This window comes from Sceloporus undulatus, chromosome 6 (genome assembly GCF_019175285.1).
Source record: "Sceloporus undulatus isolate JIND9_A2432 ecotype Alabama chromosome 6, SceUnd_v1.1, whole genome shotgun sequence".
Lineage (NCBI taxonomy): Eukaryota > Metazoa > Chordata > Lepidosauria > Squamata > Phrynosomatidae > Sceloporus > Sceloporus undulatus.
Window position 1 is genome coordinate 121287424 of NC_056527.1, and position 18011 is coordinate 121305434.

Consider the following 18011-nt stretch of genomic DNA (forward strand, 5'->3'; position numbering starts at 1 on the left):
GGGCAATTTAAAAAAAACAACAGCCCAGTTTGCAATCCCAGGAAGCAAGGTATGAACCGCAGTTGTTGTAGCCGTTGTTCCAGTATTTCTGTGGCTCATTGTTACAAGCCATTTATCTCTCTGGCCCTTCCCTTTAGCCTAACAAGAGAACACAGCGGGGATTATGTGTTTTAGAGATAATTTCTAGGCAGGAACAATCGGCTATCGTATCGGTACGATTGCTGGATATTTCAACAGGTGTGCCACAATCTGAACAAGTTGGAAGAACCCAGAAGAATCCTTAGCCATGGAACGGGAGATTGCAATCCCACCTGGGCGATGAGTAAAATTAAGTGGCAACCGTTTTGCCAGCCTCGGTGGCCTTGTTGTTGTTGATGTGTGCCTTCAAGTCATGTCTGATTTATGGGGACCCCTAAGGCGAACCTATCAGCAAAATTTGTTCAGAGGAGATTTGCCATTGCTTTCCAATGAGGCTGAAAGAATGTGACTTGCCCAAAGTCACCCAGTTGGTTCCACGGCCAAACTGGGAATCGAACTCCGGTCACCAGAGTCATAGTTCAACACTCAAACCACTAAGCCCATCTTAATCCATCCTGCCCTGGACCAAACCAAGCTGTTGATAATGCCTTGGGTAGCTTTCCACTGCGGAGCGACTGCTGGTTCCCAGGTGAGATCAACCAACAGGTACTGCCTTGAAAACTAACACAGAAAATAGCCAGAAAGTTCAATATTTGAAGTGTGTTCTTTTCCCATCACAGCTGAGAAAGGGAGGGAACACAACATGAAGCTAGAAACACTAAAGGGAGTTTCTCCATGCACATTATTTTTCCTTAATGTGAGACGAAGGAAATCAGAATTCATATACAATGGGACCTTGGTGGGGTTTGATTCCAGGAGCCTTTGTGGAAAACCAAATCCATGGGTGCTCAAGACCCATTAAATACAATGGTTTACCAAAACGGTGTCCTTTATATAAAGTGGCAAAATCAAGGATTGCTATTAGGTGTATGTGTGTGTGTGTGTGTGTGTGTGTGTGTATATATATATATATATATATATATGATTATTTTCAAGCCATGCACAGTTGAATCCATGGATGCGGAGGGGTACTTGACAGTTGGACAGGAAAAATATAGGAACGTTTCTTGAATTATAGCAACAACTGAGACTGAGAAAGAAAGCTCTGAAGGCTTTCCAGGAGCATTTAGGACTTTATCACACCAGCCTGTTGTCGCACCACAATCATGCTAGTTTAAGAATGGAAGCATGATGTTTAGGCATCCTTTCTTATCACACTTTTCTCCAAGATAGTGTTTTGGCGATCCATGGTTATCTGATCCATCTTCCTTACTGCCAAATGCTACCTTCTGGGAACAAGTGATCATGGCTGCCAACCATCACCCAAAACCCGGCTGTTGTGTGAATATGCACACAGCATCCAATTTCAGGAAGGTGTTGACCATCACAATTGTTGAGAGTTGGATGGGGAGAGAGGAGCAGAATCACAGCTGCTCACACCAGGTGAGGGAGGGACTGGGGATATGTAATGTATATTTTAATGTAAGCCGCCTCAGTTGCGTTGCGCAGAGGGGCGGGGGGATAACAACAACAACGATAATAATATGTCTTTGCTTGAGAAGCAGAACTGCAACAGCAGGAAGTCATGGAATAACCGATTGAGAGCCTATTGATGGATTTTCCCCATCAACGAAAAGGGGAAGATGGAAAAGGATGGAATGCAAGGCAGAGGCACAACGGACACAACATTGTGTGATAAGTACCTTCCAAAGATGCTTTTATCATGCTAAAATCCCACTTTTATAGCCTTGTATGTTAAAGTCTTTAGAACCATAGCATCCTAGAGCTGGAAGGGGAGCTGGAAGAGCTGCAACTCTAGCCAGAGCATCCCCAGAAAGTAAGATTTGGAAAGAAACTTTTGCTGCTGCTTTCTGATAATGTTTCAAGAGAATTAATATTGGGGAGCCCCTCTCTGCCCTTCATCCCGACAGATACTCACATTTCTATGTTCCCTTTAAAGAGGTAAAGCTCAGGCCCAGGACTTTGTGACTTCAGCACCTGGAGAGACTTCCAAAGTTTTGACCAAACTCTTCTTTGGAAAGACAACACACTTCTATGGATGCTTCAGTCAAGTCTAAAGTTCTGGCTAGGCACTGTGGGAAGAGGAGAAATGTTGTTACCGTTCTTTCACAATCACAACTGAGTGTATCCCACTAGGGGGCAATAGAGGTATAAAGACAAACATTTATTGTTGCTGTGTCCCTCCAAGTCATTTTTGATTTATGGCAACACTAAGGTGAACATATCACACCGTTTTCTTTGCAAGTTTCTTCACAGCGGGTTTGCCATTGTCATCCTCTACGGTTGAGAGAGTAAGACTCACGCAAGGTTACCCAGTGGGTTTTCATGTGCAAGCATGAAATTTATGTATATTTAGCTAAGTAGCAGAGGTGCTAAGAGAGTCTGTTAAGGGACTGCAAAGATGCACATTGGGACACCAGCAAGAATACCCAATGCACATCTGGGCTGATGTACACGATGTGCGTTTGTATTGGTGCACCTCAATAAATTACACACAGAGGGAGAAAAAAATGGAGAATTGGGTGATGAAATGGCCATAAAACATAAGCAGAACAGCCAACGGTTGTTCTATGCAAAGCTCACATATTTGCAAAGACAAATACACAACATTCACAATAACTGATAAGAAGACACTCTTCCTATTTTAACATTTGCAGCAGGACAAAAAGAAAAGCCGCTTACTAAACAACTCCAATCAGACAGGAAATACCAATGCTTGGAACGTTGCTTTTTTAACGTAATTTCTTACGCAATTCATTGCAAAGCCAGAATGGGGGGAAAAGAATAATGATTGGTGTTGGGAAATATGGACACAGTTTGTTGCCTTAAAAAAAAAACCCAAATTTTTAGAGGTGTGATCCTGCATAGCGCATGCAAAGTGCAACCACTATATATATGCAACTCTGTGCTCTCCATTGCTAACATCATCTCACCCTGGAAGCACCTGCACCTTGCCATTGATGGGAAAAACCCATCAATAATGTCAACCCCCTCTGAACCAACCTTGCCAAGAAAACCCCATGATAGGTTAGCCTTAAGGTCGCCATATGTGGGAAACAACTTGAAGGCACACACCAACAACACTTACAACATGGTAGGGTATATACACAAGTCCTTTCATTAATGCGATCATGTCAGGAATGGAGGGATGGGTGAAGAAGTCTTAAGCTTTTTGTGGGTTTTTCGGGCTCTGTGGCCATATTCTATTCCTGATGTTTCACCAGCATCTGTGGCTGGTATCTTCTGGTGGAACATCAAACACAAACTCTTCTAGAACATGGCTAGATAGCCTGAAAATCCCACAAAAAACTATGGATGCATGCCATGGAAGTCTTCGACTTCACAAAGTCCTAAGCGCTAGGATTCAGACCAGAAATACATTTCTCTGCCTGAATAATGCACCACAGGGAAACACACAGGTATCCTGTCCTTCAGTGGCAACCCTGCAGACTCTCATGTTTGCCCTGGGAATCTTTTGAGGTGTCTGACACCAGCGCATTAGTGTGATGTCCCCAGGGGCATTACTTTGAGAGTGAGTCCAGGGCTCTCTGCCACCCCCAGGAGATAAGTCCAGGCCTTTCACACCAGAGGCCTGCGGCTGGGCAGGGAGAAAGGTTGTTCCATGTACTCAGCAAGATAAGCTGCTGTCAGCACCTCAAAGCACACTTGCGCCTGCCAAGCAGGCTTGAGAAAAAGAAGATGGAGTGAGCAAGGAAGGATAAGTCCCCAGTGCATGGCTCCATCCAATGTGCTGATGACGATCTACAACATGCAGGGTTAAGACTGTGCCCATTGAGGCATGAAAAAGGAGTAATTCTCATGGGTGCACTCACTTGTTCTTTGGTTAACTCCACTATGGATTTCACCAAAGAGCAGCACCCATGTAAGGCTGCATCCACACTGCAGAAACAATCCAGTTTCGCACCACTTTAACTTTAACTGCATTTAAAGCATCCCGCAAATAAAGCGAAAACTGTGAGTAATTGTGCAAATGATTATCACATGCAATTGCGCAAATAAAGCAATATCAGAAATGCATCGTCGCTGAAATCCTGAAAGTAAAAAGATGCGCGTTAATGCTTCTTTGTAACCACTTTAATGGCGGGATTTGTGCGACGTCGTGTGAAATCATTTCGCGCAATTATGTGATTTTTCCCCAGGATATTAATGGGATAAACTCCTGCTCTCCTTCTTGTGATAAAGACCACAGAGCCATGTTTTTCTAGCTGATTTCTATTTGAACGACTAAGTTTTTTGTTGCATGAGCAGACAGTTCTCCACCACATAAAGGCTGCCATTAACCACCAGATCGGTTTGTTTCGAAGCCAAGCCAAAAAGCCAGCCCTGCCAAGCAAGGCGCACCTGACAAGCGTCTGAGAAGGAAGAAATGAAAGGGCACCGCCTTGCAAGGAGCACATTCAGAAAATTGCTTCTGGGACTTTTGCCTCTTGAGAGTTCATAGAGTTTCCCGCTGGAATTCTCATTAAGGATAAGAATGTCGGTCTTGAAATAGCTCCGCAGGCGAGAGGAATCAAGAAGGAGAAGTCAGAAATTTGCGAAAAGGATTTGGGGCCATCGCCTTGCTTCTGTCAATGTCATGGGAGACACTCTTTTCTCCTTATCTGACACCCAAAGGAATACCAAACTTGCAATGGAAGAAGGGGCTGACAAGAGAGAGAATTCCAAAAATGTCCAATGAGAACTGCCCTCCCCTTCGCTGGGCGCAAGAGTCGCCTTGTTCGGTTGCTCCAGAGATCTTGAATTAATGGCAAAGAGTGTAAGCGCACACCGCCACCAGCTTCACACTAGTTTCATGGGATGCACTAAGCCAGGCGATGCACATGAGCAAAGGTCTCAATGCCTCCACTTAGGTGCAAATACGTATTCATTGTTTACCTATTCCAAGCATTTTGTGCCCTGTTCTTCAGCCACAAAGACTCTCAAAGAAGAGCACAAATTGCAAATTTGATCGTTTGGTCCATTTTGAATCCTCTTGTGGGCAAAAGGCGGGCTATAAACCCTCAAAAAACTCCTCAATTTCTGCTTCTGAATGTGTTTTCTTAAACAGTGTGATTTGTACAGAAGGGATGTAACACTTCATGAACTTTGTTCCTGCATGCAGTGATGGAAATAGAGATTTTCTCTCAGCTGCAACAAAGTCCTTGAAAACAGTACAGTTTTCAGGGAATATTCAGTGTTCTGCACAAAGACAAACTTTTTTGTCATAATAAAACAGCATGTCATTTTCTGGGCATAAAACATGTTTCCTGCACGTGAAAAACTTATCTTCTTCTCTGAAAACAACATGCCTGTGCAGAAAATGCTATTTCCAACACACATGTGGGTTTTCTAATGCAGAAAAGGCTCAAATGGCATAGATTCTCATTGCACATTGTGACAGGCAGTTTCCCAAAACCACTTTTTCCCCCATCCATGGATAGGCTATTTTCAAATGGCATTTCTGTCTTTATTCTTCAGGTCTTCCAAACCATCACTTCCCCAAGTTTGTCTCTATATGGCCTCCTCCACATTTGCTTGCTTGCTATGAGTATGGCCTGGGCTAGCAGAAACATAGTAGGACCAACCAAGGTCCACAGGTTTTGAGCGATCCACATGTTCAGTTCAAAATGGGAACAAATTGAACATGCATGGTTTTAAGAAATGGTCCTTTGAGCCAAAAAGAAGTGGACGAGGGGAGAACAAGTTCTTCCGCAAAAGAAGAGAGAGAGAGAGAAAATGGCCCCGTGTCACAGCATCCCAATGGAGGAATGTTTACAAAATGCTCATTAAGAGAAAGGCGGACTGTGAGATAGCAACCGAAATCTGGTGAACAGCTTACACTAGAGGAGATAAGAGAGCGAAAGCGGCCATAGGAGACGCAGAAGCCATGGCCAATTACTGAGACCTAGATGAAGGGGGTGGGGAGGGACAAGAGAAGGGCGGGCGTCCGATCACAAGCTCCAAGCAAAGACTTTCCAAACTTGTCAACTTGTCTGTGACACACACCGTATATATCCTTCATGCGCGGGGATCAAGTAGTCACTTCAGACGACGCCGGAGCAAAACCTGGATGCTTGTGGCCATTTCAAAGGAAAGCCATGAGATCGACGGTCTTACCGATCTGGGCAGCTCTGTCTTTGCTGATCCGCCTTGGAGGCTGTAGTCCCATCAGGGGTCTGGATGTGCAGGAAAATGTGGCATTCTTTGACGAACAGGACCCCATGCTCCAGAATTTGCTGAAGGCGCTCAACCTCTCTGACATCCCCCTCCAAGAGACGGCCAAGGTGGACCCTCCGGAATACATGTTGGAGCTCTACCACAGGTTTGCCATCGACAAGACCTCCATGCCCTCGGCCAACATTGTTAGGAGCTTCAAAAATGAAGGTAAGATGTGGAATCCTCTTGTCGAATGACTACATGAAGGCTGTGTTAGAGGAAAGCAAGATCGAAGAGACAATATATTAGAAGAGTGACCCATAAGCCATGCATTAAGTTGGCTCACTTGACATTTCAAGAGCTATGTAGCATATTGGCTCAGCTTGCTGGCTTCCACATGGTCAGTCTGAAACATTTGCTACATTTTACAGGTAGAGTAGGTACCCTGGGTATCCGCCGGGGTTTGGTTCCAGGAGCCCCCCCTGGATACCAAAATCGGTGGATGCACAAGTCCCATTAAATACAATGGCCTAGCAAAATGGTGTTCCTTATATAAAATGGCAAAGTCAAGGTTTACTTGTTGGAATTTACATATTGTTTGAATATTTTCAAGACGTGGGTGCTTGAATCCGTGGATAAGAAATCTGTGGACACTGAGGGCCCACTGTAATAGGGACACATTTGGCTATGAAATTATAACTCTGTGTGTGTGTGTCTGTGTCTTGGATACTTTGAAAATTGGGTAACTCTTTGGGCATCTCCGTGGACAAAAATCTATTATTTAAAACATCAGCAGCCATCTTCCTCATTCTTCAGACAGTAAACACAATGGGCACGAGCAAAACACAATTGTGGTGCCATGCCATTTCCACTGACTTCAGTGGATCTTTGCTTAGATTTTGTACTGCAGAACTTCCAAATATGTTATGCCCATGGTTTATTTGTTGGAATTACTTCTTGTTGGTATATTTGTTGCTGTCAATTGTTACCAGTCTTTTGCATCACTACCATTTCTTGTTTATGAACATAGTTGGCATGTGTCTTAACTCAATGATTCCCAATCCAAAGGATTCAATAGGTTGGCTAAACTGTAGGATCAGCCAGTGTACTTTTTCCCTCCAGATTTCCATCTTTCAAACTTCCAATGTTCAATGAAAACATTTATTTCTACCAAGAAGACTATTACCTATCACCAAGGAGACAACTAAAATATGCCATATCTTTTTGATTTCTGTTGTGTGAAAACAAATCCGGTCTTCTTCATACTTTTAGCAGAACAGCTATACACACACACACAGAGCATTTATCTCTACAGTGATGTTTTCTGTGAGCAGCATAGGCACTGGTGGAGATTTTGTTATGATCTATACAGGATAAACTGCTTTTGCATTCCTGATACAGACTGATTTCATTCTTGTCTGTGAGATAAGAGCATTATTCCACACAGATGAGTCTGGATAAATCAGTTAGATGGACATGATGTGGGAGCTGCTATGAAGAATCTGTTCTTTAAGCAAGAAGGGTGTGTCCTGCTTTAGCCACAACAACATGGTTCTGGCTTGGACCAAGAGTTTAGCGCACCATGCATGTCCCATAGAGTTTCGGTCCAAAACCTTGGATTTAAAGCTTATTTAGTAATCCATCACCCTGGATTTACCTTAGAAGGAAATGGTTTTTCTTTACTGACTTATGAATTGGACCGGTAAATATTCCTGTATCCATCCATCCATCCATCTACAGACACAAGCTTTTATGTACCTGAGTTCCAAGTATATCTGGAGATAGTTCTAAAATTCAAGTCCATCGTAGTCTCTAGGCCATGAAACCCTGACTGCAGCAGATCAACATATCTACCCCTCTGGAATATGAAATAAAAACAGCATCTAATCCACTCCTGTATATTAAAGCCAGGACTTGCATCAGTAAATCCTAGTAGGTTTTTAATGACACTGTTCTCAAATTAGATCTGCCAAATGGTCATCGCCAGCAGCATACACCTGTTTGATCCATGCCAAAGGCCAAGTTTATGCTGTACCTTGCTGTGTTAGAGTCTTGCAACTTTTCTACCTTTCTGTTCTCTTTTCCTTTTCCCAAAATCATCATTTCATCAGTTTGGTGCCACATGTTGTTGTTGTCAACAGTCCTCAAATCAACCTGAACTCATGGCAACCCTGTGAATGAGGCATCTCCAAGACCCCATATCCTTTATCTAGGTGTCTCTTATCAATATGAGCATCTGGTGTGTAGTCTTCCTCTCTTTCTACTTCTCTCTGTCTTTCCCAGCATCATTGTCTTTTCCAGTGATTCATGTCTTCTCATGATGTAGCCAAAGTACAACAGCCTCAACTTGATCATCTTGGCTTCCAGGGAGATTACAGGCTTGATCTACTCTAGGACCCATTTGTTGGTCTTCTTAGCCTTCTATGGTATCCCCAGCACACTTCTCCAGCACCACATCTCCAATGAGTAGATTTTCTTTCTATCAGCTCTCACATCCGTACATGGTGATGGGGAATACAATGGCTTGGAAGATCCTAACTTTAGTATTCAGTGTTATGTCTTTGCAGTTTAGGATCTTGTCTAGTTCTTTCATAGTTGCCCTTCCCAATCCTAACGTGGCCGTCTCTGTTATGATCAATGCTTGATCCAAAGTATGGGAATTCTTGGATATTTCATAGAATTGTAGAATTATAGCTGGAAGGGGCCATATAGGCCATCTCATCTTGTTGTTGTGTGCCTTCAAGTCATTTCTTTGTTATGGCAACCATACGGCAAACACATCACAGGGTTTTCATGGCCAGATTTATTCAGAGGAGGGTCTGCATCACCATCTTAAATGAGAATTTCCTTTTTATGTTATTGTGACATCAAACTTCTTATTCATTTCCTTTGGCCATGGCTAAAACATATACCCCAAACAGTTCTGGTGTAAAAAATCAGCTTTGAGTTCAATATCAATTAGCCAAAGGCCTTTTTAAAAAGAAATATAGCACTCTCATTAAACTGCAACACTCAGTATACTTGAACGATAGTCAAACAGAACTTAATCCGGTTTAAATCTAAGACATGGAAGTGCCCTCTAAGCATAGATCTTCCTTGCTTGGTGACCATATGAGGCAGAAAAGGTAATATCTATTTATTCTTTAATTTTCAGAACGGCTATCGCAGCCCATTTACTTCAACGGCATACGGAGGTACCCTCTTCTTTTCAACGTGTCTATCCCTCACCATGAGAAGATCATCATGGCTGAGCTGAGGCTCTACACCTTGGTGGAGGAGGACCGGATGCTCTATGACAGCCTTGACAGGAAGGTCACCATTTTTGAAGTGATGGAGAACGAACACGGAGGAGGAGGACGAGGAGGAGGAAGAGGAGGAGGAGGGGAAGAGGAGAGGAAAAGGAAAGTATTGGCGTCCAGACATATTTACAGCACAGACAACGAATGGAAAACATTTGAGGTCACGGAGGCCATCCGGAAGCACCATCATGCGCACTCCGCCACTCTTCGCCTGGAGGTGCAGATCGAGAACCGAGGAGGAGGAGGGGAACCCAACGGAAGAGGGAAAGTCGATATAGACATCAATGCGGAAACCAAGCATGAGCCTTTGCTAATTGTCTTCTCGGACGACCAAACCCATGCCAAGAAAGAAGGCAAGCACGAACTGAATGAGATGATTGAGCACGAGTGGATGCAAGACCTGGAGCACCTGGAGGACGCAGAAGACTATGACGCCAGCCCCAGGGAAGAGAACCTGCTCCAGATCAGGTCCAACATCATCTACGACTCGACGTCCCGGATCAGGAGGAATGCCAAGGGGAGCAGCTGCAAAAAGACTTCCCTCCACGTGGATTTCAAGGAGATTGGTTGGGACTCATGGATCATTGCTCCGCAGGGGTACGATGCCTACCAGTGCAAGGGGGCATGCTCCTTCCCTTTGGATGACCACCTGGCCACCACCCATGCGCTGGCCCGGGCCCTGATCCACTTGAACAATCCCGAAAAGGCCACGCCGGCTTGCTGTGTGCCGACCAAGCTGGCTCCCATCTCTCTGCTGTACTTGGAAAAAGGGGTCGTCACCTTCAAGACAAAGTACGAAGACATGTCAGTAGCAGAATGCGGTTGCGTATAGTAGTTGGTGGGGTCGCCGAGAGATTGCTGGTCTTTGGAGTACTTCGTTGCCCCGTCTGTAAATTTGTACAGTTTCCATTTGTACAGGTTCCATGAGCTTATTTAATGAAATATGTACAGATAATATAGATGTGAGAAATATGCAGCAGCAGCATAGAGGAAGTGCGCTATGTTTCCATCCCCTTCGGCATTGGACCCTGGCCAGTGTGGGTCTTGGAGCAATTGCACAACCGAATCATTAATAACTGGGCCCAGGGCTTATTGACAACTATACTCAATATCCCCATATACAGCAGGGTTATTCACTTCCTGAAAAAGAAACACATCTGCACTGCAGAAGTAATGCAGTTTGACACCGCTTTAACTGCCATGGCTCAATGCCATGAAATCCTAGGATTTGTAATTTGTTATGGCACCTGAGCTCTCCGACAGAGAAGGCTAAATATCCCACTCAACTACAGATCCTAGCACTCCATAGCAACGAGCCATGGTAATTAAAACAGTGCCAAACTGCATTAATTCTACAATGCAGTTGCAGCTTAAGGAGCAATTGGTTTCCAAAATGAATGGCGGTGTGCAGGCGCCATTGGTAGGAACACTGCGACCATGCCATGCATCTCTCATGGCAGGATTCCTGCACCTTCAGTGGTCACATCAGAAGCAGAGCATTTTTTGAAAGTGTAGCTTATCATTTTGGGGTGGGCAAGAATGGATCAACCCAATCCTTTCTCCTATAGACTCTTGGTTAAAGCAACAAGGCTTTGCACTCTGCCTCCTCCTTTTCAAGATGACTGTAAGTTGTGCAACAGTGTAGTGTGCTACTGTATGGTCAATTTGGTGTGTCCCCCTGAAGAGTTAGTTGTCTTTTCCCCCCAAAGACAAGACATTCATCTAAAGAGTCTTGCTTTCTAATTGCTCACTTTGGAGGGATGCAATTCAAATCCTGGGGCCCATTGCATTTTGCAAGCGAGAACCACATTTTCTTGTACAAACTATCTACTCTGTGACTGTTGACAGAGTTAAGATCAACACAACAGCGGCTGGTCCCAATCTAGCTGCATCAACATCTTTGTTAGGATTCTGTTAAGGCCATGGGAAAGATAGTAACATTGTGCTCAAAATCCCAATGGAATAATAACTCACCAAACAGAGAAAGACTATTTTTTCTCCTTTATGGTGGAGCTGTCAGTTCACAAGACCACCCTTTACCTTGCGCTCTCCACTTCAACAGTATAAGATGGAGTCACATGTCATGTTTCCGCCACTCTTCTCCGACAAATCGTTGCGATAAGGAGGTGTCGGAGTCGAGAAACAATAGACCCGATGCTTTATTTATACTAAGCTGGAGATTTGTCAGATTCTTTGGAAAGTGTAATTGACGCCGGCTCCGCTCCTGCTCTGGCTGCAACCGACTGTACTGTCCCCTGCCTCCATTTTACGCTTTTAAGGCAAGGCAATCTTCACCACAAGAGATAAAGGACCTCTTTCTTTCGGAGGAGAAGGGACTAGATGCCTTCTTTTTTTGCAGGGAATCAACACCAAAGGCATTGTCAAGGACTATCTCCAACCAACTTCGCCTTCAACCCTGCACTTACTATTTATTGATCTATTTATTGACTGTTGGCCTTGTAAGATAATGTAGAATACAAAACGGTTTTATTTTTGTGCTGCTCAGCAGAACGCATTAGGATATTCTTGTATACTGAACCATATTGTGGATTGTATTGGGTACTTTCTTGGTTGTTCTCCTTGTATATATTTATCAACATGTTCTTTTTTTTAAAAAAATTAAGTGTAATATAAAATATAGTGACAGTCAATAGAGAGGCTTGTGTGCGTGTGTCTGTTTTGACTAGAGCCTTGAACTCATTGAAGAGAAATGAAATCTATGCACGCTTCCCTGGTTGATTTAATTGAAATCAAATTTATTTGAGTGGCTTCTCTGAAGGACTCTGCTTTAGTTATTTGAATCGCAGTTTAAATCACAAGTGAGGAAGGTTCTGTTTAAACATTATTTTTTGAGTAGAGGTACATTTAATATAACCTTAATATTCATTCAAGGGTGCAGGTTTCATTAGAAGGAAGATATTCAGTGATCAATTACTCTGAAATTTTTATGGAATCACTTACATTTATATTCCAAACTCCTACTTCTTGTTCAGATCTGCTTCTTCGCCACAAATCCTCTATTCGTTGACCTTCTCTGTCATTGCACTGGGAAAGATGGAAGGCCTGCAGATAGAGAGAAGAAAACAGTCAGATAGAAAGACAGACAAGTATGCATTTCTTATACACCACCAACAAAATAGGATTGGTCAGGCTTATCAGCCATCTCCATATATTGCTGTTAACATATTTATAGGCCATAATTAGAAATCTGTAGAATCACAGAAACATAGAATCATAGAAGAGACCACCAAGACCATCCAGTCCAACCCAATTCTGCCATGCAAGAATACACAAAGCACTCACTGTGACAAATGGCCATCCATCCTCTGTTTAAAAACCTCTGAAGAAGGAGACTCCATCACACTCCAAGGCAGCATCTTCCGCTATCAAATAGCTCTTACCATTAAGAGGTTCTTCCTAATGTTTAGATGGAATCTCTTTTCCAGTAGTTTACATGTATTGCCCCAGGTCCTAGACCACAGATAAAACTCACAATATAATACATTTTATTAGGTTGTACATAGCCATGGGACTCTTTGTGGATTATAGGTGGATATTCTGATATCCTGCAACACATCTATCAATGGCAACTGACTGACATTGAGAAAGAACTAGCATGCTGAATATTTCACTAGTCTTCCTTACATTGTAAGAAAATTATTTGCAACTGAAGCACTCTTTCATTGGGGAAAGTGCTTGAAGCATGTGCTTGTACCTGATCTATGAATCTATTCTGTTCAGTCATCAATGAAGCACTCCATAACAAGTGTTCAGTTAAAGTTAGCTCCTAAAAACACCCTGGAGATGCTCTCATGGTGTGTCAAGGAATAGCTGGCCAGGTACAATGAATTTATCACACCAACCTACAGTCCCACCACAATCGCGCTAGTTTAAGATCGGAAGCATACCAGTTTGGCATCATTTCTTATCACACTTTCCTCCATGATAGTGCTTTGGCAATGCATGGCTGCATGATCTGTTTCTGCACCGCCTTGGGAAGCCAAGGTTGAGAGTCCATTGACAGGTTCATCTGCCAATGAAAAGGTGCACTAAAGTAACAAATGGATGGCAAGGCAGCAACCCTGGGACTTTACAGGACACAATGTCCTGTAATAAGTACCAGCCAAAGACACTTGTATCTTGCTAAAATTCCACTTTTGTAGCCAGCGATAAAGTCCCAGGTGTGTTGGTTTGAATGATTTATGCAACTGACAAATATCCCAAGAGCGGTTAACAAATATTAAATTGTCGCAAATAAGGATGGATCGGCCAATTCAATACTGAGATCATAAAAAGAATCATGGTACAGCAGACCAAAGGACTATCTAGATCAACACTGGAATGTATATTTTAATGTTATAAGCTGCCTTAATTGCGCTGCGCAGAGGGGTGGAATAATAATAATAATAATAATAATAATAATAATAATAAAAAAAAATAACATTCTGCTCAATCATCTGAGAATCCCAACAGCAGAACATGAATGCAATTGCATGGTCCATTTTGCATTCCTCCCAAAAATGTTATGCAGAGGACACTGGAAGCCGCACTGAATAACATTTTGGGAGAAAGGCAGGATATAAATCCCATAAATAAATAAAAAAACATTGCCTCGGATACTGGGAAATCCATGGATGCGGAATCCGTGACTATGGAGGACTGACTATATTATTCTCAGGTTTTTTCTTTTAAGCTTTGCTCTCAGCCAGTCTGGGTCCCATGTTGGGAAAGAGGCCAGATATCATTTCAGCCACTCAACCAATCCGTCCGTTTGCCCAGTATTAATTATAGGGCAAAAAGATTGGGGAGAAGAGGTGCTGTTTTGATTTGGCTACCCCCAGATCATCCATATCTTCTTTCCATTGCCGTTTCCAGCCCAAATGTCAGTGCCCTCTGTGCAGATGAGGTTAAGCAGGGCTGGGAAGGCAAGGAGGGTGTTGAAATACTCTCCGGGGAGCAAAACAGGGAGGTTTAAGTGTGGGGTCATCTCCCTTAATCCCTTAAGCACAGTAGCCCATTTGCAACCAACCACTGAACATTCCCAGCATCCATCGCTCCCAGGTTGATGTTGTCCTTTGCTGTGGCAACTCCTTATCTTGGCAGAGATTAGAGCATTTTCAAATCAGGACTTGCAAGGATTTATTGTGGGATCCATTTCCTGAGCTGTCACCACCAGCAGCGGCTAGAGCCAAGGCAAAGCTTCAAGTGGGAATTGCAACACGCACATTAAAATAAGGCAGCCCAGAGCAAAAAGCCTCCTGTGGCATTGCCTAATTTTAGATGCCATATCAATACAGTAATTGCAAATCTACATTGCCAACTCTACCCCTTTTGACACTTTGATACTACTATTCCTATTATCCTAAGCCAGCTCACACAGTGTGCATCTATGCAATTTGACATTACTTTAAGTACTATAACGATGAAATCCTGGGATTTGTGGTTTTACAAGGTCTTTAGCCTTCTCTGCCAAAGAGGGCTGGTCCATCACCAGATCCCATCTGATCCTGGAAAGTAAGCTGGGTCAGCCCTGGTTCTAGTACTTTGATGGAAGAAGGAACTGGCAAAACCAACTCAGAGTATTCCTTACCTAGGAAAACCCTATAGAATCCACAGGGTCACCATAAGTGGATGGGCAACTTGAAGGCACACACATAGTATGTGACTTGCCCAAGATCACCTAATGGGTTTTTGTGGCTGAGCGAGGATTCGAACCCTGGTCTCCAGAGTTGTAGTCCAACACTCAAATCACTACACCTCGCTTATTACAATGCTGGAAATCCTGAAGAACCATTTCACTTAGGGAGAAGAATTCTTCTTTATAGGGTCAAGGGTCTCTTATTCCACATAGCTATATAACTGTCTCACCATCACCTTCAATGGCACAGTCCGGGATGATGGGAACTGCAGTCCAACACACCCAGAGTGCAGTTAAATGGAGAAAGGCTGGTGTGAACCACTCTGGCGTCTTATTCCATTGCAAACGTCTGGCCCATTTAATTCAGCTCCTGAGGTCTTCCTCTTTAGCCTTGGAAGCAAGAGAAGACGTGCGCTACGTGAATTCACACTCCCAGGCTCTCCATGGTTAGTTGTTGTGTTTCCCCCAACACATACAATTGGGTTCAACATTCTTGACTCTGGGCCAAGGTGGCTGGCAACCCACCCCTCACTGCACCCTCCACCCTCCCCAAGTTTCCAAACCTTCGTTTCCGAATGTACCCGAGGGTGTTGCTGACCTCAGAGTAACGGCAGCACTTGGTTGTAGCGGATCACAAGCGGAGCCTAATACTCAGCCTTATCTGGTCATTTCCAGCCAGGACGCTGTTCTGGAAGGATGCAGGAAACAGGCCTCCTTTTGGAAGGCGGTACAAACAGAACTGGAGGATTGAGAGGGATGCTAAAAGTCATGTAGTCTGACCCCTTGCCCAGCTAAAGCACTTTGGAGAGGTGGCCATCCAACCCCTGCTTAAAGATCTCCAAAAAGGAAAGTCCACTCTTTCCATCAGGAGAGCCTTCATAACATTATTCCAATACCTCTTCTTACGTATCGGTTAATCCTGGTCTTGTTCTTTGGTGCAGCAGAAAACAAAGTTGTTTAATCGTCAACACATCAGCCCTTTAGATATTCATAGATACTGGCCAGAATCCTGTTAGGGACTTATTTCTTTGCATACTTGCATTACATCCATATCCAGCAAAGGACTGATGATTCATAACTACCTAGCAAAGCTGGCAAAGTGACGGACGTGCAATTCGGGCACTTTTGCTTTTGCCCTATCTACAATCCAGGAACTAGGTTTCTTTTTAATGCCTCTGTTAAGCTTGCTCTATCTTCTCTATCTTGCAGAAGCCTTGATGTACATACCAGGGAGAAAGGTTTCACCCGAAGGGCTTTTCCCCAAAGGGCTATTTTTCCATGTTTGGGGAGGCTGCCTTTTTCTTCCTTGCAGGGAGACAATTCAAACCATTGCACAGATTAGGAAAATCAAACCTCATGCATGCAGAAACAACTGGCCCAGTTTCCTTGGTGGGCTGAGGCTTGGGGAAGGTGCCACTTTGCGTACAGGACTATCATCTGTTACAGCTGGTGGGGCTTGTGAAAATCTGACTTATCGCGTGTAAAAGGACGGTGCGCCAGCTAGGCCCTTTTGACACCATTGTCCTGATAACAGGAACTGGGCACGAGGGCACAGGCGGTTCGGGTGGCCTCCGCTTGCCTTGCCATTGCTGCATCCAAAGATGCTATTTTCGGCCTGGCTGCTTTCTCAGGCCGAAGAACAGCTGGAATGAGGAGAGGTGGCAAGGGCTTTGTGTCTTATTAAAGAAATTGGGACACACGTGAGGACGGATCTGGCACCACGTCCTGAGAACAAGCGCTGTTAATTCCCCCCCCCTCCATTACAACCTTTCCAATGCCTTCAAAAAGCCAAATGGGTGGGTTTATGGGGCATTGTATTTTATTGTATTTTAAAGTTTTAACATTGTTGTAAGCCACCTCGATCTCATTGGAGAGGCGGGCTATAAATATATTGTTGTTGTTGTTGTTGTTGTTGCAATGTGGCAGCATTATTTTGCTGGGACGACACTGAACCTTTAATAAGTGGAGCCATGGGCACATATATAATCTCAGCCTCCAAGTGAAGATTTTCAGCATCGAAACCTTGGTATTGAATCCATGCCAGGTTCTGGGCCAAATTTTAAAATGAGACGTCCAAATTGCTTGGCATCCAAAATAGGCTCAGCACCTTGGATGTTTCCTTGACATTCAAATTAAAACATGGAATGGATTCACTGCTCCATTGACATGGAGGCCACAGTCTTCCACTGCTTCCACGCAGTTTTTCCAAGCAAATCCATCCACTTTGTCCAAACACAATAATGATTTATTAACATAGTTGTTTAAATTTTACGACTCGGGGGACCATGGGTCGATTCTGGCAAGAAGTCGCACTCTCTCAGCCTCAATGGAAGGCAATGGCAAACCTCCTCTGACCAAATCTTGCAGAGAAAAGCCCAGGATAGGTTTGCCTTAGGGTTGCCATAAATCAAAAACGACCTGAAGGCACACATAGTGGGGACATAGTAAAAGAATGAGCCATTGTGGTTGGAGTTTTGGATTCGGACCCTGGAGGGTTCGAGTCCACATCCAGCCATAGTAGCACTCTGGGGAAAGTCATACTCTTTCAGCCTCAGGGAAAGGCAATGGCAAGCCTCCTCTGAATTAATTTGTGCAAGAAACGTTTGGCGTTTGAGGCCTAGGAGTTTATAGAGTGAGGCCTGGTTTGGGACTTGAGGCCTAGGAGTTTTTACTGTGAGGCCTGGTTTGGGACTTGAGGCCTAGGAGTTTTTACTGTGAAGCCTGGTTTGGGACTTGAAGCCTAGGAGTTAGTAGACTGAGGCCTGGTTTGGGACTTGAAGCCTAGGAGTTAGTAGACTGAGGCCTGGTTTGGGACTTGA

The 18011-nt window shown here is 43.8% G+C and overlaps 2 protein-coding genes across 2 annotated transcripts in view; one reads left to right on the plus strand and one right to left on the minus strand.

Annotated features, from left to right (window-relative positions):
• Nucleotides 1–18011, minus strand: part of ARHGAP25 (Rho GTPase activating protein 25) — a 48897-nt gene that overhangs the window by 13042 nt on the left and 17844 nt on the right. Inside the window, exons 12-15 of the mRNA XM_042474434.1 lie at nucleotides 15423–15582; nucleotides 12858–13025; nucleotides 12516–12617; nucleotides 2018–2171 (exon numbers count right to left, since the gene is read on the minus strand). The gene's annotated coding sequence lies outside the window, so the exon portion shown is untranslated. The remainder of the gene's footprint in view (nucleotides 1–2017; nucleotides 2172–12515; nucleotides 12618–12857; nucleotides 13026–15422; nucleotides 15583–18011) is intronic.
• On the plus strand, nucleotides 6088–12209 carry BMP10 (bone morphogenetic protein 10). The gene is made up of 2 exons (XM_042474435.1): nucleotides 6088–6483; nucleotides 9410–12209. Exons 1-2 carry the CDS (start codon nucleotides 6120–6122, stop codon nucleotides 10384–10386), a joined length of 1341 nt encoding a protein of 446 aa, XP_042330369.1. The 5' UTR covers nucleotides 6088–6119; the 3' UTR covers nucleotides 10387–12209.